Here is a 24,742-nt window from a genome sequence, read left to right as displayed (position 1 = left end):
GACCTAGGCGGAATCCCTAAGGTGCCAAGGCACATGGCGCTCTGCCCGCTCCCCAGCTCCCGCGGCTTGGCACATTTGGGATACCCCCGAGGTCAGTGCATGGAGCTCTGCCCGGCTGGAGGGGGGGTTGCACGAGCACCTGTTCCGCCCCACCGCACTCTGAGCATAACTTCTCTGGCTTCCAAACTCCAAAACTCGGCTGCTGAGTCTTCCAGCAGCGGCCGTTCTAGGAGTACGCTCTATGGTTGTGGGCTGGCTGCTGGAAGACTCTGTCTGGAAGACTCTGTCCGGCAGCCGGCCCACTACCATAGAGCACACTCCTAGAGCGGCCGCTGCTGGAAGACTCGGCAGCCGAGTTTTGGAGTTTGGAAGCCGGAGAAGAAGTTATGCTCGGAGCACAGTGGGGGCAAAACAGGCACTCGCGCAACCCCCCCTCCAGCCAGGCAGATCTCCATGCACTGACCTAGGGGGTATCCCGAATGTGCCAAGCTGGGGAGTGGGCAGAGCACCACATGCTTTGGCACCTTAGGGATACCCCCTAGGTCAGTGAATGGCGCTCTGCCTGGCTGGAGAGGGGGTTTGCTGGGCGGTTGATTGTGAGCGCGGTCACCTCATGGCTGCTTCGCCCTTGAGGCTGTGCCCGGCTGTTCGGGAGCCAGTTTGCAAGGGAGCAGCTGCCTGGCAACCCTAAAACAATAAGCCTTCCACCTATAATAAGCCCAAGGCCATATTTCGTGGGGCAAAAGAAAATAAGACCCTGCCTTATTTTTGGGAAAACACGGTAGGTAGATAGGGAGAGGGACAGAGGGTGCAGGTAGGTAGGGAGAGGGATAGAGAGAGAGATAGAAAGAGATAGAGAAATACAGTAGATAGGGGGAGAGGGAGAGTAGGTGGGTAGGTAGATAGAGGGATCGAGAGAGGGAGAGAGAGAGAGAGAGAGAGAGAAAACAGTAGGGAGGGAGGGAGAGAGAGTAGGTAGGTAGATGTTTCCAGGTGTATTTATCCATGTGCTGAACAAATAAATCACTGACGATTTACAGCATCTAAGACTTTGTTTCTGCTGGCACAGCACTTGATCCATCTAATTCTCCAATTTAAGTAAAGAGCTTTCCGAAAGGAAAAAAAAAAGTCTTTGCACTCTGCAAACCTCCCAAAAATGGCCCGTTTTTCGTGAAAACGAGCCCATTTTTTTTTAAAGGCATGAATAGCCTTAGGGGGCTTGCAGAGTGCTCCTGGGAGGGGTCAAAAATGAGCAAAAAGCAGCCCATTCTTTGTCAAAAAAATTGCATGGATAGCCTTTGGGAAGCTTATAGAGCAGTGATGGCAAACCTATGGCACATGTGCCACAGGTGGCACGCGGAGCCATTTGTCAGGGCACGCGAGGCGCTGCCCTGTCAGCTGGCCAGCGCACATGCACACGCTGGCCAACTGAGTTCACCTTTTTAAAAGCCATTTTTCACCCTCCCCAGGCTCCAGAGGCTTTATAGAAGCCTGGGGAGAGTGAAAAGAGCCTCCCCCGCCTCCCCAGAGGAACTCCGGAGGCTTCAGGGACCGTCCAGAGGCTTCCCTGAAGCCTTCGGAACGCTTAAAACAACCCTCCGAGCAAACCGGAAGCACAGTTATAATGGCACTGAAAAAAAAAAGACTTATGACCATTTTTCACACTTACGACCATTGCAGTATTCCCATGGTCACGTGATCAAAATCCAGACACTTGGCAACTGGCTCATATTTATGACAGTTGCAATGTCCTAGGGCCATGGGATTCCCTTTTGCAATCTTCTGATAAGCAAAGTCAATGGAGAAGTCACATTCACTTCACAACCGCGTTGCTAACTTAAAAAACTCTAGTGATTCACTTAATAACTCTGGCAAGAAAGTTCATAAAATGGGGCAAAACTCACTTAACAAATGCCTCACTTAGCAACGGAAATTTTGGGCTCAATTGTAGTCGTAAGTCAAGGACTACCTGTATCTTCCTACCAAAGTATGCATTCCACTGCCTTTAAGAATGTTCCTACTGATAGGGAGGATTATGGGCTTGGAATCTAAAACTTTGCATTTAAGGATCAAAGAAACGATGATGATCATAAAACCAAGTCACTGAATCCAATACCACATATTTCAGTGAAAAGATATCTAAGTGTTTTTTTCACTTTAGTTCTCACTGGTTCCTAGAAACTCCAACGGATGGGATGACAGCCTCAAGGACAACAGGGATGGTGTGTCAGCAGATAAATTGCAATTGTACATTTTGCTGACAGCAGAAATTTGGTACCCAAGCTCTAACTGTATAGCAGCAAATGCCTCCAAAATGCAGCCAAACCAATTAAACAAGATATGCAGCAACTTAGTTTCTGGAGGATGATGTTTTTACTTTAGAAGAAAATATACCAAGCTGCTTTCATTTCTCTCACATTCCCACCTTCAAACCACCGAGGAAACTGATTTTTAACCTAAAGAAGAAAGGCAACAAAACCTGAATTCAAACATCCAAATTTTCAAGTGCTAAGAAACTTGAAGGAAGCTGAAAATGGCTTTTAGAAATTGGGCAGGGAAATTAGACTTAAAAATTGGGTGGGTCTGTGTAGAGTAATAGTTGAAATTGTATGTGAATGTCTTAACTACACCATAGATTTAGGCTGAGGATGCAAAATTTAATGCACTTAAGTGAAAAGGTTCTACCTCTTTGCTGTTGTCTAAAATTTCAGTTATATACCAGAAGTGGGAGAGGCAAGGATGCAAATCCACAGTTAGCCATAAAGCACAGTGATGGCCTTGGGAAGGCACAATGTACATATAAATCTAACAACTTGAAGAACTGTACAGAATGTTAGAGGATAGGAAGCAAGTGGCCTTCAACTCCATCCAATGCCCGGGTTCAAGAAAAGGCAGCTAACTAGAGTTTTCCAATTGTGTCTTATCTTTCCATTCAGTGCCTCTCTTGATATTTCTCTTTCTTACTGCACACATCCTGACTTTGCTTGCTTCCCTCAAGGTTGCATCACCGATGGGACTTTGAACTCAGAGGCATCATGGCAATACAATACTAATCAATAATAATGATACTCCCCAAGCTGCACAGTTTTGGGCAAGGGAAAATATGCTGCACCATGCTATTATTTGAGATTTCCTGGAAAAGGAATAGGGGGAGATTCCCCTGCTTTTCACCGACTGTCATCTTGCAAATACACCTTCCCTTTACACCAAATCTTTTCCTGGCTACAAGACAAACCTCACTTATTTCTATGGGTTGTCATTTATATATGCAGCACATGCAGTACATAGGAGCAGGCTGAGCATGCTTGCTGAGGTGGATGGGGCATACATAAGTCATTTTAAAATCTCTTTAGGGGCTAAACAGAAAACTAACCACTCTCTCATGAGCACTAGAAGAGAATAAAACTTCCATCCTTCCTCCAGTGAACTTGTAAGCAAAATTAGATTTCCCAAAGGAAAGGGAAAACAGTGTGGCTATACCACAACAGAGTTTGAGTGCAGGCTGAACAACTGAGAGCTATGCACAGGATACACAGAACTCTGTTATGAGCTGATGATGATCTAGATTCTCATCGAAGGTGGAGCAGAAAGAAGAGACATTGATGAAAGCAACAATAAACATGTGTGTGATGTAAATGCAGATGTACATATACGGTATATAAACATGTGCAAAAGGTGTTATGCGAGGTATTTTGTGCTTAAACACCCAAAACACCTTTGCAAGAGTTCAAATCAGCTTCCCCTTGCCACCTACACAGTCAGCTGCTAAAGTGTAAACCACTCAGATCAAAAACTACTATTTCAGCATATCTAGTATAGGATGTATCTTCCTTCCCACGGGATCTATGACATGGGTCCTCTGACTGGAAAGAAGCAGGAGGGAGAGAGGGAGGAAGGAAGAGAGAAAAGAGCTGAGCCTATAATAGGATCACCATTAGCTGTTTGGAAAGAAGGAGATAGGAAGATAAATAGAAGGTGGATAATTGTTTCATATCTTTGGAATATTTCAAGATGAGCTCAGGAAAAGAGCTTAGTGTTAAATCTTCTATGTGGTGGGACAAAATTAAGAGTAATTATGGTTCCAAAGTCACAAAGAATGAAAATAATTGTCATAATTTGGGGTTCTCAAAAGATTTAGAGCAGGTGTCCCCAAACTTGGCAACTTTAAGACTTGTGGGCTTCAACTCCCAGAATTCTCCAGTCAGCAGAGCTGGCTGGAGAATTCTGGGAGTTGAAGTCCACAAGTCTTAAAGTTGCCAAGTTTGAAGACCTCTGATTTAGAGTCTTGACAATGTAATCTGATGAGCTGTTTCTGCAAGCTGCAAAAAGTGGGGTAACGAAAAAGGATTCTTTGTCCCCCGTTTAATTATTTTTTTAAAGGATATTCCACAAAATCTACACTGAATAAATATATCAATGTTTTAGCTAACTCCAGAATGGTGCCCTCCAAATCCACAATTCTCTTAATTTGTAAGAGAATTCCAATGCAACAGATCTGGAGTACCATAAAGAGCTTATTACAAACCAAGGTATCTACACTCAGCTTCAAATAGGAATGGATATATTCTCCTTCCACTTGTTTTTTTCAAGCTATCCCTGTCAACTCTTTGAAGATCCACTGTCCCAGGCAAATTGCAGAATTTTGGCTACATGGAGCAAGATAATTCAGAGTCTGCTTTTTGCAGTCTCCAATTTCTGGTGGCCAGTGGGTAACTTTTCCCGAGAAGGCCTTCTCTGTAACAGCACCACAATTATGAAACTCCATTTGTAAGCATATTTGCCTGGCACAATCTCCTTTCAGATACCAGGCACAGTTGATCCTGTTCTCTTCAGCCTTAAACAGCAATTAATATTGATCTTCTCTCTTTTTTTTAGCTACTGTTGACCCATTTACTGTATTTGTTTTTGGAATATATTATTTAATTTTCTAGGCTGAGTGAATCTATCTTATTCATTTGGGATGTTTTTCAAATATTTGTGAGCCATCAAAAGGCAGATTTAAAACTTCTAAATAATAGTGAAATCAGGTTTTGCCACTCCCACCACCATAAAGTCCTGGCTGAATCCCAAACCTCAATTCTCTATCTGTGAAAGAAGAATCAAAACTCTCTTCACTACACAAAGGATTCAGAATTGCAGCAGACGGCAATGGATATATTGGTTCACTCTCTATTTGGACAGAATCCTCGAAGCCAAAAGGAAGGAAGGATGAGCACATACAATCTTCTTTTAGCCACGTGCAGCATTTAAGAGAAGGGGAAGTCCAGGTCCAGGTCCTCTTACCTCATGGCCACACAATGTCACTTAATTTCTCCAAGCATAGACTCATCAAATCATGAGGCATATCCAGTCTCTGACTCTGACCTCAAAAATCAGCATGAGCTCATTGAAAAACTGACATGGTTAGTATGATAGGTGGGGAACTAAGACCCTGTTATGACCTGTGGACTTCAACTCTCATAATTTTTGAACCAGCACAGCTCAAGAATTCTTGATATAGAGTCATAAAGGGGCCATAGTTCCCCACCTCTGTGATAGATGAACGTTTTATAGAATTAGACCCTGCAGCCACCTTTCTCTATAGAGTCTTTCCAGATGTGTGCATTTCCATTCCCAGAATTCTTAGCAATGCTATACTGCCTGTGGAATTCTGGGACATTGCCTCATCTAAACAGCCAAAGATAAGCAATCCTCTAGTTTGACCAGTGATTTTGCTGTTCCCAACTAAAGAAGCAAAGGATTAATTCTGGGTATTTTAATATGTGAAATATGCTCTGGCACTGGGCTTGGGGTTTTCTGGAAGAGCTATCTGTTAAAGTGGTTACTGGGTATATTATTTAACTGACTTCAAAATATACAAGTCACATCATCTGCCACACACACATACACTCTAGCCCATACCTGTGCTACAGTACTTTGTTTCACAAATCTTAGAAGTTAAAGCTTTTAAGCAAAACAAGAGAATCAAGACCAGTAGTATCTATGACTTTTTGCTGAAGAGTTTACACCATCTAACACCTCCTATGGCTATCATACAGTATGTGGCCTGTGGAAATTAGAATGACCTTTAGACAAGAGTAAAGCAATACAGAAAGTGCTGCCCTATCTGGCCAATGGGATTTTTGCAGCTCAAATATGGTAATCATATCCTGTCCTCATCCTTCAGTATCGAGTAAAGAATATGAAATACTTAAACAAGGTTTCTTCTCCAATTCAGAAGCAAGGCCTTCTATGTTTATAAATTGTAATTCCTTCTCATCTCCCAGAAGGACTCCTCAATTCTACAAGAGATGAAAGCTAACTAGACTGAACTGGAAAGAAAGATCACCTTGGACAGATTAAACTCTTATATATTGAGCTGTACAACAAGCCAATTAGATGACTTAATAGCTGGAACAAGAACAGTCCAGAGGTCATCTAGTCCAATCTGCTCCTTCGGGTAGGATCTATAGTCAGCATAGGAGAGAAAAAAACCCAAATCAAAATAAACCACAATGATCTAAGAATAGCATGGCTTATTCCAACTGCCAGTGGCTTTATAAAATATCAAACAGAATCTACTCCTGCTCATTATATGATATTCTTTAACCCCAAAATTACAGCTGTGCAGGGCACAGTGTTAGTCAAAATCAAGCGAAAGTCCCCCACAAGCCATCACTAAAAGAAGAACTAGTAAATATTCCCACAGGCAAAGGCAGTGTAGCTTAGAGAATTGCCAAAGGACAAATAATAGATGAGTAACATTTACAAGTTCTAGCTCTAAGCTTCTCAGAAGTTTGGGGTTAGTCATCACTTAGAAAAAGAATGTTAGATCATATCAACGCTTACCTTAAGTCCTGTTTTCACCCCACCCTTGTTTCTTCCTTTTGCATTCTTGGGCCACAACCCTAAGAAGTGACACTGCCAAACTAACCCCAGACATCTGGTACAGGACACTCCCTGGAGATCTCCACCCTTGTAAAGCTAAAATAATCAATAGCGTCCATAAGTCAATTTTCCTGGGAAGTGAATATAGACAAGTATGCAAACACAGAGACTTAGTTCCGTTTGACTCAACAGTTGTCATGGCTCAGGGATCTATCTGAGCCTTAGCTTTTTTGCTGGAAGAATTAGATTTGCAAAACAAGTTGCTGCAATTAATTTGCAGTTACTGGATTTCTACCTTAGCATTGCTATTGCTCCTTCCTATCTCTCCCCCTCACCCTCCTGCTTCTTTAGGATCATCTCCACCGTGAGGGACTACAACTCCCGGAACTCTCAGCCTCCTTTTGGCCATGCTGGCTAAAATTCCAAAATTTAGGCCATCCCTCAAGCAATTGGGAGATGCAAATTGTTTCTAAAGGATGGAATAAGCCGGATGAGAAGGCTGCACGTCCACCATTATCCAGCATGCCTTAGAGATCCCCCTTCCCAGAATCCTTCGCAATATGCACAGATTCCTCAGCAGATGGACTGGCGTTACCTTGACAAAGAAAACAATGTAGAAGGAAGTCTCTCCATTTAGGAATTTGGACTCTAATCCACTAATCCAGAGCAGGGTTTTTCCCCTTATTATTAGAAGGAAGAAAACTAAGTATCTGTCTTCTCTGTGGGACAGTGATTCATTTAAAAAACATGCACGAACACACCCACCCTCAGGGCTCCATATCTCCAGAACAGAGTTTCTCAACCTTAGCTCCTTTAAGAGGGATGTCCTTCAGCTCCCAGAAGTCCCCTTCTCTGGGAGTTGAAGTCCAGCCGTCTTAAAGCAGATAAGGTTGAGAAATACTGCTCCCGAGGACACTGCCCAGGGTGTTGTCTGAGAACTTTGGAAGTTGCCACATATATTGTTCAAAGTTATCTATCCAGCAAATGCTTACTGCTGTTTCTACCAATACCACTCAATACGTTCAGGCAACTACAACTGCTCCTCTGTTCTCTTGTTTTTCCCTGCCCTCATTTGACATCAACGGACTGAGAGCAATTCCGTTTCTCATTATGATGCTCTTGTTGACCGGCTCAGGAACATCAAGGAAAAGCTTACTATTCAAAGAGGATGCTTTTAGAGCAAACTGAAATGCCATTTTCTCAAAAGACTGCAGGGTGACCTGCTTCCTACATTCTGATTTGTTGAACATTTCTGATGACCAAGACACACTTGAAAAAATGTACTTCGGGATTGGTGGGGAGGATAGCATTGACTCAAGTAAATTGAAATAGGTCCATTTAAATAAAGTCTATATAGGGAAGAAAGGAACACTCTGGAAACAGTTTCAGGATTCAGCCTCAACCCACAGATTCTTACGGTGCAAAATAATATGCACCATCTAGGTTGTAGATATAATAGAAGGAGAGCTGGTTAGTGTATGGTGGCCATAAAATCAGGAGCTTGACAGAACACACATTTTAAGCATGTATTGCAGCTCACAAGTGCTTATGCCTCTTGGTATATTTTGTAAGGTGGAAAAGGTCCTATCACATTCTTGATTTCTTTGACACAAGTAGATGGGAAGCTTTTGCAACTCCAATCTTGTAAAACATTTAAGAGGAATTGTGGTGGCCACAGACGACAAAAATCTCTTAATCCATGACAAATAACTCTCAATTAATTCAGCAAATGAATGAACCCGTACTATTCTTACAAAAATCGAGAACCTTTAAGGCAACTTTTTCCAAAGTGGCATTGTCTAAATCAGTGTATCTCAACCTCACCAACTTTACAATGTGTGGATTTGAAATCCCAGAATTGAAGTCCACCCACCTTAAAGCTTCTGAGGCTGAGAAATATTGTTTTGCTTCAAGTGATCTGGTAGGGTGAGGAGCACAAAGGAACTATAGTCTCTATGTTGGAAGGGAGCCAGAATGGGGAAAGCTATTTGCACAAGAAAACGGTTTAAGAAAGGAAGTGTTCTACTTCCTTCTTTCCCCACAACAAGCAGCAGTTTTGCACAACTTCCCTGAGCACCTTGCTTGATTAGGCATAAGAGGTCAGGAAAGGCTGCACTTATTGGTCAACTGACAAGAACAGCTAACAAAAGGAAATTTGCAAGGTCCTAAGAAAATTGGTTACAACTAGTTTTATTCCCTTTATTATTGCAGACTATTGCACTTGCCCACAGTGGAAACATGGCTCTTCTTATTTTCTCACAGGAAATAATGAAACAACAAAAAAGGCATTCATCTCTTATATAAAATTAGTTCACAGGCTCCTATTTTAAAAAGACTGCAAAAGTTCAGTTCTTGAAGACACCTCTCTTAATTTGTTTATTTTATTTCATATTATTTTATTCATTGATCAGATTTCTGTCTAACAAATATATCTAATTTCCTGCCTTTCCCCAAGGAATTTAGGGTAGGTACACAAGCATCCAATGTTTCTCATTACAGACTATGGCAAACAGGTTGGGATGACAGGAAATGACCAATTTTAAATGATCGGGGAGCTTTTGTCTTTGAAGACAACTAGAACCCGATTTCACAATTCCAACAGCTTAAATATTACCCTGTATAAATGTGATATATTGACAATCTGCTTCTTTTCCATAATGATGAAAAGCAAAATCATATATACAGGATCCCCAAACAATTCCTAAAGGATGGTGGCTGCATCCCTTGGGAATATAGGTATTATTTCTTTACATGCTCAAGTTAAAAGCTAGACTTTGAAATTGGATCACAACTTTTGTAGTAAGAAAGGCCAAGTATTTGAGAATAATATGAGAATGCATCTAAAAATAGCTTACACAAATCTTTTAAGATACATTGATTTTAGTTTTTACAGAATTAGCTGTAGACTTCTGCCTGCATGGTTTTCGGTCCAACATTAGAACCTTTTTAAAAATGTAAGAATAAAACATACCATTCCATTCAGTGTATTTTGGATGCAGCAAACAAAATCTGAATTTACGTTGCTTCCTTAAACAATAAAGTCCAATGTTTGGTGAATTATTCTACATAAAGTTTGGGGGGGGGTTACATAAATTACATTAAAAATATGTATAATGTATGTAGATACGTAGTTAAATATACACCCTTTCCCAATTGGTTCATAAAATAAAGGACTTTAGGAACAGGTATCAGCATTTCCTTGAACACAGCACTTGATTAAGCCCCAGGATAAACCCTGGCTTTCCTTCAACAGTAAACAAATGCAATAGAATAACTAAAATACAAGCAACACTTCAAATATTACCACAGCGAGTACTCACAACAGAGTTTTCATAAACATCAGGAATATGTGGTTGAAGCTAGTTTAAAAGATGTTATAAGAATTTATGAAGCTTTTGCCACAACATGCCTGGAATTCTCAAAGAATGAGAAATAATATTTTAGATACTTATGCCTATTTTTTTTTCCAATCGACAACCCAAAACATTAATTTGTGATCCACCAATGCAAATCTATGTTCATGAGGATCCTTGCTTTTATTATTGCAAGTTGACAGCAAGTATAGGAAAGGTACCAAAGCAGTGATACAAATGATCCTGCTAGAAAGGTAGAAACACCTTCTCTACTCAAGTGAAGTAGCAGGAGAGTTCTGTGTAGTAGATCTGATTCATCAAGCTGCTTACATCAGATTGCAAAGTAGTGCAGACTATTGAATATATGTCATGTTTTGCAAAGTCAGAATTTTTCATTGGCAGTCGTTATTTATTTATCTGACTTTCTGAGTATAGATAGGAGAGGCCAACTTTCCTTCAGTATCATCAACATGTCACAAAATGATTCACATAGCTATGTAGTATGGGGGGGGGATTGATGAGGACTAGTCACTTTCTTTGCTTCCTTGAACTTAGGGGAATTTTAAAACAACCCATTCCTATTCAATGATAAATGGGCATACTGCAACCCTTTAAATACTGCTTAAGAACAACTTCTATCATTGATCAGAGTTGGGTTTAGCAACATTTAAATTCTCTCTTAGGCTCTTTCATCAGGGATGAAAACTACAGAAGTAAGTCCAGGACAGGGTGCATACTAAAATGTCACAGACCAAGGTCAAGAAGGCACAAGAGGTGAGAATGAATCCACACAAAAGATGTCAGGGATTGAACCCAAGGTCTTAACTATACAAAGTGCAAGCTTAGTCCTTCTCAGGCGTTTGCTTGCTAAATCCAAACTAAGACTCCCATAGCAAACTTGCTGGGAGAAGGCAAGGTGCTGCTACAACCAAACAACTCTATGCCCATGCTTCCATGCACAACTTTGCCCCAAGTCTGGCAAACTTGCCTTCTTTGCCATCTTGTAGGAGAAATCCCTAACTTGTCAGCAAGAGTGGGGGGGGGGAGGGTCACAATCCAAAGTTGAAAAAAAAAGTCTAGATAAAAACATATCTGTGTGCAAAGAAGAAGCGGGTAGGTACCTCAACTTTCAAAGAAGGGCTGGCTGGCAACTGGGATGATTGTGTGTCTGAGGATGCGGTGCAGGAAAGCTAAATGATTCCACGGGTAGTATTACTATTGGGCTGCACTGGGCTGCCATATAATGATGTTCAATATTTGACTGGGCTGAACTATATAGATTTAGGACGGGGAAAAAACAGAAGGGGGTTGGTTCCAAGTCTTTTACGGGTGGGAAATAATATATCCAGGCCCTGAAAGAATGAGATCGGGAGGCTGGCTCCGAGGGATGGCCGGCGTCTGAAAAATCACTGCTGCCACTTATTTCCTCATCCCGTGAAATACGGGAGCCATGCAAAGACACGGAACCGGCTAAAGCTGCGGGTCGGGCGGGGAAGCCTCCGCGATGCCCCACGCAATCCCCGAGTTCTCTGGGTGGGCAGAAGCGCGGGTGGCGGCCAGGGTGATCGCGGGGACCGGCCCTGCAGGGGATCGGAGCCCGGAAGCGGAGGTGGGGTACGAAGGTAATGGGAAGCAAGCGTGGGGTTCGAAGGACAATCTGCCGCATCTCACCGTGCGTATAGATGTTGCCCAGCTCGTTGTGCAAATAGAAGAGGCTGCGGAGACAACCGGACCCGGAGCTAGCCGGCCGGTACCCCGTTAGCACGAAGCGGTTGAATTGCAAATGAGGGGGGGAGCTGGCCCAGTCCAGGAGCCGGGCTCCCCCCAGGAAAGCCATGGCCGGGCTCCCCCCCCAGGGTCAGCTATTGCCGGGGTTCTGCATCCTTTCAGCTCCGCTTCCTCCTGCTTCTGCCGTTGCTGATGGGGCCGCTGCAGGCGGGGACTCTTCCTTGGGCTTCCCCCCCGCTCCTTTTTTCCCTCCGCAGCCTGAGCTCACAATTCTGCCCCGCCCACCGACCTCATTAACATAATAGATGCGGGGTGCCTCCCGCCGCCTTTGCCCGCGCTTCTCGCAGGCCACGCTTGCCCTGCCCTTCTTCGTTTGCATCCTCTTAGGCAAGCCACGCCCACTGCCCTTCGCCTCGTTTGCATAATCTCTGCACCGCAGTTCGGTACGCACGCTTGTCCAAAACCAGGATTTCTCTGCGTTGCGTAATACTATAGGATGTAGGGATGCAAACCACACCCATTCTATTTTGAGAGCCTATCAACTCTCCAGGAGAAAACTATAGCGTTCTATTATTAGCATAAGCAAAGCCCCTCCTCGCATCAGGGCTCGCTGTTAATAAGCGTCAGCTTTTTGCATAAGCATTGGGACACGCCCGTCATCTCCTCCCAAGGAGGGCTGTGATTGGGTAGCGCAGCGGGCGCGGAAGATAGTCCGAAACAGGCAAAAGACGCCCTCCAAAGGCTGAAGGGTGTGTAAGGTTAATGCCTCATGATTCTAAATTCTAATTCATCGGAAACTACTGTACACTAGTCTGTTAAGCCTAAGCGCCTTCAACAGACTTACGTCTCCTGGGAGGAAGACTATTATAGCGTCTTAATAATTATTATTTTCAAATTATATTTCCATTACAATCTAGAATGTACAGGTGGTGGTCCTCCACTTAAAACCACAATTGGACCCAAAATGTATGTTAAGAAAGACATATCATCGCAGGATGGAAGCAGTTCCAAGTAAAGCCGCCTTCTGCAATTCACTGATGGCAAATTTGTCAATGCCTGTGGTGTTCAAGTGGTGCTCCAGTTGTTTTGGGACTGCACTCAAGGCGCCTATTACTATTGGTACTACCGTTGCTTGCCGTTCTATTTCTATTTGTAGGTCTTTGTATTTTGTTATCTTCTCCAGTTCTTCCTCTTCTATTCTGCTGTCTCCAGGCACTGCCACATCCACTATCCAGACTTTTTTGTCTTAATTATTGACAACTGTTAAGTCCGGGGTATTATGTGGCAGGTGCCTATCTGTCTGGATTCTGAAGTCCCAGAGCAATTTAACTTCTTCATTTTCTATGGCTTTCTCTATTTTATGGCTCCACAGTTCTTGCTTCAGGCAAATGATATTTCTTTCAGATCTTCCAATGCAGCATTGTTGCTACTTCGTCATGCCGCTGCTTGTAGTCAGTTTGTGCAATCTTCTTGCAGCAGCTTACCAAGTAGTCCACTGTTTCTTCAGCTTCTTTGGATAGGCGGCACTTGCTGCCTGTTGCATCATCATCATCATCATCATCATCATCATCATCATCATCATCATCATTATTATTATTATTATTATTATTATTATTATTATTATTATTATTATTATTATGTTAATCTTTGGTGAGATTCACAGCCTTTGGGGCTGGTTGGTAGCTCAACAGCTCGACTAACCAAGGACCTAGGAACTGTTAAGGTAACGTCGGAGGATATAAGTTGTTCCGAGTAGGGTGGTTTTTTGTAGAATCAGAATGTTCAAGTCAGGTAAATTTAGAATTTCCAAATAGGGAGGTAGCCCTTTAGGTATTGCTCCAAGGGCTCCAATTGCAATCAGGACAACATACAATTTCTTTTTCCACAGTCGCTCAACCTCAATTTGCAAGTCCCGGTACTTTGTGATTTTTTTCTTGCTTCTTATCTTCAATTCGTGCATCACCAGGTATTACAATGTCAATGAACTATACTTTTTTCTTTTCAATTATTGTTATATCAGGTGTGTTGTGAGCCAAGTGCCTGTCAGTCTGGATTCTGAAGTCCCACAAAATCTTGACTTTCTCATTCTCTAAAACCTTCTCAACCTGATGTTCCCAGTGGTTTTTGCTGTACTCAAATCCAAACATCTGGCACAGTTTCCAGTGAATGATTTTAGCAACTCGGTCAAGGCGTTGTAGGTAGTCTGTGAAATTTTGCTGCACCCACTGATCAAATGGTCGACTGTCTCATCTTTCTCATTACAGACGTGGCATTTGCTGTTGGTGGTAACATGCTGAATTTTTGCCTTCATGCAATTTGTGGCTAAGGGTTGTTTTTGAGCTGCCAAAATAAAGCCTTCTGTTTCTTTTTTCAGTACTCCTGATCTTAACCGGTTCCAAGTTAGCTTTTGGTCAACTTTGCCTTCAATACTTTTCAAGTATTGGCCATGCATAGGTTTGCTTTTCTAATTTTCAGCTCGTTTCTCAATTACTTCTTTCTTGTATTCAGCTTTCAACTTGGTTGTCTTCAAAAGGCCTCCTTTATTGACTTCCTTAATCATTGGTTCTTCACTTTTCTGGATGTAATCATTCAAACTGCGTCTTTCTTCTTCCCCAGTCTGCTTTACTTGTAGGAGTCCCCGACCACGCATTGCTCTTGGTAGATATAATTGGTCAACATCACTTTTAGGGTGCAAAGCATGCTTCATTGTCATAAGCTTCCTTGTTTTTCTGTCCAAATTGTCCAACTCCATCTAAGTCCTGTCAATTATTCCTGCAGAATATCGAATCACAGGTATAGCCCAGGTATTTAGGGCTTTTATGATGTTTCCTTCATTCAATTTGGACTTTAATATCGTGCAAATTCTTTGAATGTGCTTGGCTGAAGTTAATTCCTTGACTTTATTATGCATTAAGTCAGAGGCCTCTAAAATCCCCAAGTACTTGCAGCCTTCTTCTGGTTTTACTGCCTTTATCATTTCTTCATTCTCAAGTTCTACTCCATCATCTTCTATGACCTTGCCTGCTTTGGTTGCCATTGTTGCACATTTGTCAATTACAAACTGCATATCAATATCTTGGCTAAATTATTTTGTGCTTTCAATTAATAAATTCAATTCAGCTTTTGTTTTACCAAACAGCTTCAAATCATCCATGTACACCAAGTGCGAGATTTTCAGTCCTTTCTTTGCAAGTCCATATCTACAATTCACCTTCTTCAAAATGGTTGTCAGTGGTAGCACTGAGAGCATAAATACTCTCTAGTATTTTCCCAAAAAGTAGAGAAGGGAACAAGGGGATCAGCCATATTGGACTTAATTCTCACTAACAGAGAGGAAATGAAAGGTGTTGAAGCCACAGGAACCCTGGGGGCAAGTGACCATGCAATATTGGAATTCAACATTATGCAAACACAAGTAGTAGAACAAAGTGAAACTAGAGTCTTGGATTTAAGAGAGCTAAGAGAGAGAGAGCTTGGGAAAAATTCCATGGATGAGAATCCTCAAGAGGAAAACAACTCAAGAAGCTTCGGAAATTTTGAAAAATGAGATTACAAAAGCCCAGTCTAGCACAATACCAACGAAGAAGAAAAATAACAGCTCCCAAAAGAAACCAGCATGGCTGCATAAAGAACTCTCTGACAAATTGAAAGACAAAAAGATAAGTATAAAAATGGAAAGGGGGGGGACATAACTAAGGCAGAATATCAGCAAATAGCCCGAGCATGTAAAGATGAAGTGAGGAAAGTTAAGGCTCACAATGAAGAAAGGCTTGCCACAAAAGTAAAAAATAACAAAAAAAGCTTCTTGGTCCATTGCTGGGAGAAAGTGGCAAGAAGCTGACAAGCAACAGGGAGAAAGCAGAACTATTTAACTCATGTTTTGCATCTGTCTTTACACAAAGGGATAAAACAGTCCAGCCTATCAAAAACAACACCACAAAAATCAGATTAGGAACACAAGTTGAAATAGGGAAGAAAATGGTAAGTGAGCACCTGTCTACCCTAGACGAGTTCAAATCATCAGGACCGGATGGATTACATCCCAGGGTCCTGAAGGAACTGGCAGACGAGATCTCAGAACCACTGAACTATATCTTTCAGGGATCCTGGAGCACCGGGGAACTACCAGAGGACTGGAAAAGAGCTGATGTGGCTCCCATCTTCAAAAAAGGGGAAAAAAACAGATCCAGGAAACTATAGACCTATCAGCCTGACCACAATACCAGGAAAGATTCTGGAAAAGATAATCAAGCAACGAGTTAGCGAACACCTTGAAGCAAACAAAGTAATAGCCAAAAGCCAACATGGGTTTGTCAAAAACAGATCATGCCAGACTAATCTTATTGCATTCTTTGATAATATGACAAAATTAGTAGACCAGAGGAATGTCGTCGATATATTGTAGTTTACTTGGACTTCAGTAAGGCATTTGATAAGGTAATCCATAACCTACTACTAGATAAAGTAGAAGAATGTGAGTTAGACAGCATCACCACCAGATGGATTCGTAACTGGCTGACCAACCGCATTCAACGTGTAGTCCTCAATGGAACTGCATCTACATGGAGGAAAGTATGCAGTGGAGTACCCCAAGGCTCTGTTCAACATCATCAATGATTTGGATGAGGCAATAAATGGGGAACTCATCAAATTTACAGATAACACCAAGCTGACAGGAATATCCAACACTTCAGAAGATAGGCTAAAGATACAGAAGGATTTTGACAAACTTGAACATTGGGCACTATCTAATAAAATGAAATTCAATGGTGAAAAGAGTAAGGTTCTACATTTAGGCAAGAAAAACAAAATGCACAGGTACAGTATAGGTGGTACCTTGCTCAACAGTAGTAACTGTGAAAGGGATCTTGGAGTCCTAGTGGACAACCATTTAAAGCAGTGTGCAGCAGCTGCCAAAAAAGCCAACACAGTTCTAGGCTGCATGAATAGAGGGATAGAATCAAGATCACGTGAAGTGCTAATACCACTTTATAATGCCTTGGTAAGGCCACACTTGGAATACTACATTCAGTTTTGGTCGCCACGATGTAGAAAAGATGTGGAGACTCTAGAAAGAGGGCAGAGAAGAGCAACAAAGATGATTAGGGGACTGGAGACTAAAACATATGAAGAACAGTTGCAGGAACTGCGTATGTCTAGTTTAATAGAAGGACTAGGGGATAAATGATAGCAGTGTTCCAATATCTCAGGGGTTGCCACAAAGAAGAGGGAGTCAAACTATTTTCCAAGGCACCTGAGGGTAGAACAAGAAGCAATGGGTGGAAACTAATCAAGGAGAGAAGCAACTTAGAATCGAGGAGAAACACTCGATTTCTTTTTCCACAGTCGCTCAACTTCAATTTGCAAGTCCCAGTACTTTGTGATTTTTTCTTGCTTCTTATCTTCAATTCACGCATCACCAGGTATTGCAGTGTCAATGAACCAAACTTTTTTCTTATTATTATTTTATATTATTATTATTATTCCAGGATTCCTGCCTTAGGTAGAGGGTTGCACTAGAAAACCTCCAAGGTCCTTTCCAGACTTATGATTCTATGACTACTATTGGTCTTTGTGTTATAAGATGCATTTAATTTTTAAATTATTTTTAGAACACTTTTTCTCCTGTAGATTATCCCCATTTTAAAACAATTCCACAAACAATTCCACAAAAAAGCCAATTCAACACTACAAAAGCATGTGCAAATTTCCCACCAAAAATAAAGGTCTGAGGGAACTGCTTTGAGTTTTGAAACCTGCAGACTATTTTGGGCCTAAGATGTTTTCAATAAGGGCTAATATAACTTTTCCCTTTATTTAGGAGGTTTATTTATGCTTTTAAAAATTCCAGAACATGTTACAGGCATGTAGTTTTCTTTTCAGCAAGACAGAATCAGTTTGATAAGGCTTTCTTCTCAGACGTTCTGTGACAGAGACTTGGAATTCCAAATCCTAACCAGATCTGATCTTACATAGGGTTATAAAGTTCAGAAAAGGTCAGTAATATTCCCAACAGCCCTGTATGGTAGTCTAACCACATATCATTTCCCTCAAATTGCTGGCTGTTGACAGTGATTTATCTGAGATCAGAGTGAGTGTTTGGCAGAAATAACTTTGAAGAAGAAACTCCTAGTCTATAAATCATTCTGCCATTGTGGAAGGAAAGAATTCAAATCATATATTGCAGAAGATTCTCCTTATATAAAAGAAAGATAAAATTGATGCAGTTTGGAATTGCACTCTTCACTTATTTTTGACTGGTAATAATTTATGGATCAAGGTCTAGGTTCTTTTACCATTCACCCCCAAAATGCCCACATTCATGACAAATTGACTATATTAGTCCTATCCATGTGAAAAAGTTATGTTTCTTTATTCTTTATTGTGTAAGTTTTGAATCCTGCCCAATGGATGGTACACTGTCCCAGTCATACAGTTATATCTGGGCCAGGGGTGGTATTCACTTACTTTCCCTACCAGTTTGCAAATGTGAGTGCAAGTGCTCAGCCTTTGGCCTAAATAGGATGCCGTAGTGCCAGGAGGGGTGGGTGGGGCCACCCACGATTTCCGCTACCAGTTCGGGCAAACTGGTCCAATAGAATACCATCTCTGATCTGGGCCAATGTACAGTAACTACTCAGTTGTATCTTAGCATCTACCCCAAATACAGAAGTAATGGGTCACAATGTCACAATATATATATAATTTGTTCCCTATTTCACTCCCCATTCCCCATAGAATTTTATACCCTGCGTAGTGCACGGCAAAGGAAATAAAGCAAAGTGTACAAAGTGTGGTTGATAATCCTCCAATTAAGACTGCAACGGGAATAAGAAAATCCATCATTAAATAGTAGCCGTTAAATGAGTCATCATGTGACTACACCCAATTTTGCAACTTTTTTTGTCATGACCCTTAAGCAAATCACTGTGTTCATTAAGTGAGACATCACATGGGTGCAACTTGCAACCTTCCCTACCGACTATCCCATTGACTTCGCTTGTTGGAAGCTGGCTGGGTGATCATATGACTGCAGGATGCTGTGATGGTCATAAGTGCGAGGATCAGTCATAAAGTTTTTTCCCCCAGTGCTTTTGTAGCTGTGAACAGTCACCAAATGAATATTCATTAAGTGAGATTTACTTATAATATTTCTATTAAAAACAAGCATGAAAAATCATCTGAGATTGCTTACGATCAAACTATGAACCTAAGGCCCACAGAAATAAAATAGGCTTCGGGGCCTTTCTAAATGCAAAGTGAGTCAAGGAAAGATGTACTTCGGATACAGCCTGTTTCAAGGTGTTGATCTGTTGCTGAGAAAGTCTAAGGTTGGGTGTCAAACTCGTGTCGTCATGGCAATGTCACATGACGTATAGCAACTTTTCCTCTCTTCCCTAAACAGGGCGTGGGTGTGGCCAGCATGTCATACATCCAGCCTGCGAGTTTGAAAGCCCTTGTCTAAGGTGACTACCAAAAGGTCAATCCTGCAACAGTAAAAATGACAATAAAGGCTATCGGTCAATATATGCAATTCTGGTACATCTGGAAGACCACATCGATGAAAGCTGTACGTGTATAATATGGAATTGAGGGATTGGCAGGATATGAAACTTGCTAAAGCAGATTTTGGTGGTTTTGCAAGCCATTCTCAGTGGAGGATGAGTCAACTCTTTCTCTCTACTGATCCCACAAATGGGGTTTACAAACTGTTTTCAGAAACTTGCTAGGTAGGAGGCAGGGATGCAGAGGGGACGTCAGCTTCTCTGTCCCCTGGCTGAAGGTCAAAGGAGGTCAAATGTCTCTTCCCCCTGATGCAAGCAGAATCATGCTTTTATAAAGCTCACGGAGCAGCTGGGTTCTTCAGCTGATTGTGTAACACCATCACCAGACTGCTGATATCAGCAAGATGATTGCTTTCCCTGGGTATAGGTGATTCTACTGTCTTCCAGAAAAAGAAGACAATTTTTATTTCAGTAGGAACATTTTAAGAACACTTTACTGTTGTATACAAAACTCACTTCTGAACGTGAAGGTGATTTCTTAAACACTCTGTGTTTTCAGACCAGGCACATATCCAATCACACGATTATTTTTAATGGCTACTTGCTTTATTATGTTTTTCTTAATATACATGCAGCACAATTATTTCATAATAAGTTAAATAATTAAACAAATTTCAACTCTATACAATAGGATGACAAGAGGAGTCGGCCTGATAAAGTTTTGGATATGGATTCGATTCAATGAAACGACAGAACAAATACCAAACATATTTGAATGTAGACTCTGTAGTAAATGATTCTAAAATAAGGCCCTGGAGATTCAGCAAACCTAAAAAAAAAAATGGAGAAGGAATGGGGCATTAACCCAGGTCCCTTTTTGTGGAAAAGGGCCCATTCCATGAATGGTTTGGTATTTAAAACTGTCTGACGGGCTGCTAGCAACACTTCCTAGAATACCATTTCAGCATCCTTCCAGGAAATTGGAAATCGTGGCTTGTGATCTTTTCCAGTTGCCACAAAATGATTCTAAAATTGAGAGTCCCACATTGGGTGGGACCCATCAAGAGACAAATCTGCCAGTCCTCGTTTTACAATAGTGCCCTAGGCACTTGATGTACTTCCTAATTGTTGAGGAAGAGCACTTTACTGATGTTCAGAGGCACTCTTTATTCTTTCACATACTTGAGGGCTGAAACCACAGCTCCCGGAGTCATGGTCTTAGGTTTAGATTTAGTCTTGTTCTCTTTCAGTCTTAAAAAATTCGTCTTCTTACAAGTCATTGAAGAGTTCCAAAGACTGGTTTCTGGTACCTAATATTGACAAAAGGCACGTGGGTAAACAAGGTCGAAGATCCTGAAATTAAAATGATTGGAACTGAAACATTCCATACATTCTGTTCATGAATTATACACACACACAAAATACACACACACACACACAAAATACACACACAAACAAGTTTTCCCTAATGAGCGCTGTTCCCCTCCTGGGACACACACAAAGGATGCCCATTCAAACAAATCCTTTACAAGCTGGGATACTCTAGAATTACTAGGACTTGTAATTCCTGATTTCCCTTAAACTTTATTTACCGGTTTGGCTGTTAAATTATCGATTAATTTTATAATAATATATTTCTGTAGTTGTTGTGTGGTTCCGATTTGAACTACACCTTGGGAAAAGCATGTAACAACGAGGACGTCGGTTGGAGGGCACCACGTTGGGAAAATCTTGGACAGGAGATGTTAAACATAAGGCTTGCGGGCCAAATCCAGCCTGTGTAGTGCTTAGATATGGCAGCACCGCCTTGGAAACAGCGAAGGACTGGACTCACATTGCCTCTGCCAGCATGCACCCTGCCCAAGCTCCGTTTTCAGTTGCAACAGCCTCCTGCAACCCTCTGCCAGTGAAAACGGAGCTCGGGAGAGCCATGCGTGTCCCTCCCGAGCTTTATTTTCGCTGGCAGAGCACTCAGGCCAACACATGAGTGATGTCGAGCTGGCCATGCCTACCCGGCCTCCTGAGATCAAACACAACCCCGGTGCGACCCTCAGTGAAATCAAGTTTGACACCCCTGATCTAGGGGATATTGTTTTGAAGTTAACAGCTCGAGCAGACCCTCCCTCCCCCCAAATTCCATTCTCAGCTGAAGAATTACAAGAGCTAATGGATCACACTGCGAAAAGCTGACCTTTATAGATGTTGAAAGAATAAGGTCTTCGCTCTCTCCTAAATATAGTACATTATTTTAAAAAAATCTGATAGGTTACATCAGGTTTTTCAAACTTGGCAATTTTAAGATATGTGGGCTTCAACTCCCAGAATCCTCTGGGAGTTGAAGTCCAGTCATCTTACAATTGCCAAGTTTGAAACACACTGCGTTAAATCAATGGCATAGTTCTGGATCCTGTTTCACATTGTGGCTAACCAGATGCTACTGGGTACTCCAAACACGAAATGAAAACAATAGGCGATTACGCTGCCCTCTTCTTTTAAACAATTCTGCACGGGCAATCATTTTGACTAGGGAAAGAACACCGAAAGAATTTGGCACAAGGATCTGCTAATAGCCTCATCACCACCAATCTAGTCTATGATTCAATAAAATAACACACTATTTGGATGCAGATTTTGTCCCATTAGCTAGAATTTGCTACGTGACATGAAAAATGCTGGTATTTCCTCTTGTCAGTTCAGCTTCACTGCATATACTCATGTTATACTATTGGGGATTATTCCATTCTGCATAATTTTATATAGTTATTGTCTATCTTGCTCACCTTCTCCTCGTCATGAAATTCATCCCAGCATTGTAAAAAAAAAAACCTTATTTGGGAATTGCTCAAGGCTCCTAAGGATTTTGGTTGCCACCCTATGTTCTGTACCTTTTTTTAAGAACAGCATAGAGGCTTAGCCATTCAAGCCTTGGCTACAGCTGCAGTGCTCAGAGCCTTAGGGACATCCCCACCACACCTTACCTCCCAAACACATTGCAGGTCCAGTAGGAAACCAGGAATCTGAAACCAGATTAGCAAAAGTCAGCAGAAAGTACCAATGTTCCTCACTTTCTCCCAGAACCTGTCCTCTTATTAAAGATCACTTGGTTCCCCCTCTGCTAATGGCAAAATACTCACAGAAATGAGCCATGTTCAATGAAAAATGGACAATCCAGTGTATCTCCTACTCAGTCCAGGAAAGCAGAAAATGTATCAAGCTCTGAATTACAACCCAACACAGCTGATGACTTATAACACAGAAGCATCCTTGGCAAAATGAAAATAATTTAATGAAGGCTTCGAGTTCCAAAATCCATCCTGTACCTGTGGCGCAAAGGACAGCTTCCTTTTCCTCATTCTTTGGTGTCTCTACAAAATTACCTGAAGCCAAGTAAATAATGTTTCCATGGGTCTCAAGGTCTTCGGAGGGTTTGCAGCTAAATATCTCACCAATGATACAACCACAACATGAGAACCGGTTTTCCCTAATCAGTGTCCAAAAATTCATCAAGCATTACTATACCCAGGCCTCCATTCCTTCCAAAGTTTTCCCCCTTCCATCAGTGATAAGGAACAGGTATGTTGTCACACAGACCGACATTACTCTATAATGCCATTGGGGAATATTTCTGGTTTGATGGGAGTTTCTATCATTCCTCTTTGTCCACAGGACCTTTTTACAAAATGCCAGTGCCATAAAGGCTGCTTTGAGATTAAATTAAGCTGACATGTCTTCCCCAAGGTGACATGGCGAGAGCGTCTGCACTCCCTCAGGCTTTTCCTGCCTCAAAAAAAGCTGTGATGTGGGGGATATTGTTATGGAGCCTTGCTACCCAGTGACCTTTGGCTTTCTGGAATGTGGTTCTCAGCCTAAAAGCTTTGACTTCCACTTGCAATAGAGTCACAGCCGCCCATATTGAGTGGCTAAACACTGTAAGGCCCCAGTCTTTTTGTCCCTAACGAACCAAGGAAGGTCTGCTTTGACTGTCTGGCAGTAAAAGTCACAAACTTCAGGATCTGAACTCCTCAGATGGTGGAGATGAGGGACTTGAGAGAGGACTGGTTGGTGGAAGAAAGGTTCTCATAGCTGTGGCACAGGCACGAGCAGTCGGAGGATGTCTCATCGTCTCCCCCGGCAACTCCACTCCCATTGTGCAGGGGACGGTGATGGGGGGCCCCACGTGTCGTGCAGATCACCACACGGGTATGTCGGTAGGCTACAGCCCACGCCTCACCCCCGAGACACTGGCAGCGATTCCGTGGCGCTTTGGAGGAAAATGGGACTAAAGAATTCCCAGTCTTCTTTTGTACAAAAAGGCAAGTCCTGGAAAAGAGGGAGAAACAGGTCACATGATAGTTAGCTCTGATAGCAAGGCATCAGCAATAGCCATGCAATCATGCCCAATGCCCATCACAGAGCACAATCATGAAAAATAACTTTTCATCACTTTCCAGGGCAATTGGTGATACAGGTAGATTTGTTTAACAACTGTCTTATTTAGCAACCATCCCGTGGGTGCGATGGTGATGAAAAAAGATAATTGGCACCAGTCTTTGCATTTTTTTACCTTTGCAGGTCTGTAAAGCAAAGGAAAACTGAAATAAGATTATAAGCGCAGTGGTGATTTTAGTTAGAGACCACTTAGTTTAACAACTGAATTGTGGGTCCCAATTGCAGTAACTGAATACGGACTATTTGTACATCTCTAAATTGCTTTTAGCTGTCTTTTTCCGTATAAACCAACCAGCTTCAAAATTGTGTAAAATTGATAGCTTTGGGTTTTCCATTATCTGGAGATAAGGTCAATTGAAGGGTTGCAGTAACCAAAGGAGTTTAGGGAGATGTTGCTATGCCTCCTCCCCTCTGATCATTTGTCATCCTCCATCTCAGCCTTTAATGCTCAGTTCCTTTCATTAATGCTTAGTTCCTTGAACTAAGTAAGTTTGGCTATAAATTAAGTGTGGGGGAGTGAGATGTCACCTGTTGGGTCATCTCTGGCGTAGGTGGGTCTTTTTTTTATTCACCACGACTTTTTTTATTCTTTGGCTTGTGATGACAGTGAGAACAATTAATCAGTGGAACAAATTGCTTCCAGAAGTTGTGGGTGCTCCAACATTGGAGGTTTTTAAGAAGAGATTGGACAATCTATTTGTCTGAAATGGTATAAGGTCTCCTGCTGGAAGAGGGGGTTGACTAGAGGACCTCCAAGATCCCTTCCAACTCTGTTATTCTGAACTTCTTTCATACCCACTACTTCCTAGAGCCTTATCTGAAGCTAACCTCAAAAATGAA

General features: G+C 41.9%; 2 protein-coding genes across 3 annotated transcripts in view; both read right to left on the bottom strand.

The window, feature by feature from the left end:
* LOC309382213 (progestin and adipoQ receptor family member 4-like) overlaps positions 1–12,197 on the bottom strand; it is a 31,399-nt gene extending 19,202 nt beyond the window's left edge. For both annotated transcript variants that reach the window (XM_081933796.1, XM_081933797.1), the window contains exon 1: positions 11,892–12,197. In XM_081933796.1, coding sequence (XP_081789922.1) covers positions 11,892–12,057 — 166 coding nt within the window. In that variant the 5' untranslated portion in view covers positions 12,058–12,197. The remainder of the gene's footprint in view (positions 1–11,891) is intronic.
* Positions 12,198–22,714: 10,517 nt separating this feature from the next.
* The window catches only part of KREMEN2 (kringle containing transmembrane protein 2), a 53,292-nt gene continuing 51,264 nt past the window's right edge, over positions 22,715–24,742 (bottom strand). The window contains exon 8 of the mRNA XM_081970978.1: positions 22,715–23,773. Coding sequence (XP_081827104.1) covers positions 23,476–23,773 — 298 coding nt within the window. The 3' untranslated portion in view covers positions 22,715–23,475. The remainder of the gene's footprint in view (positions 23,774–24,742) is intronic.

This window comes from Natrix helvetica, assembly GCF_964273705.1.
Source record: "Natrix helvetica genome assembly, chromosome: Z".
NCBI lineage: Eukaryota > Metazoa > Chordata > Lepidosauria > Squamata > Natricidae > Natrix > Natrix helvetica.
Note: the sequence above shows the minus strand (reverse complement) of the source record. Positions and strands in the feature narration are given on the sequence as shown.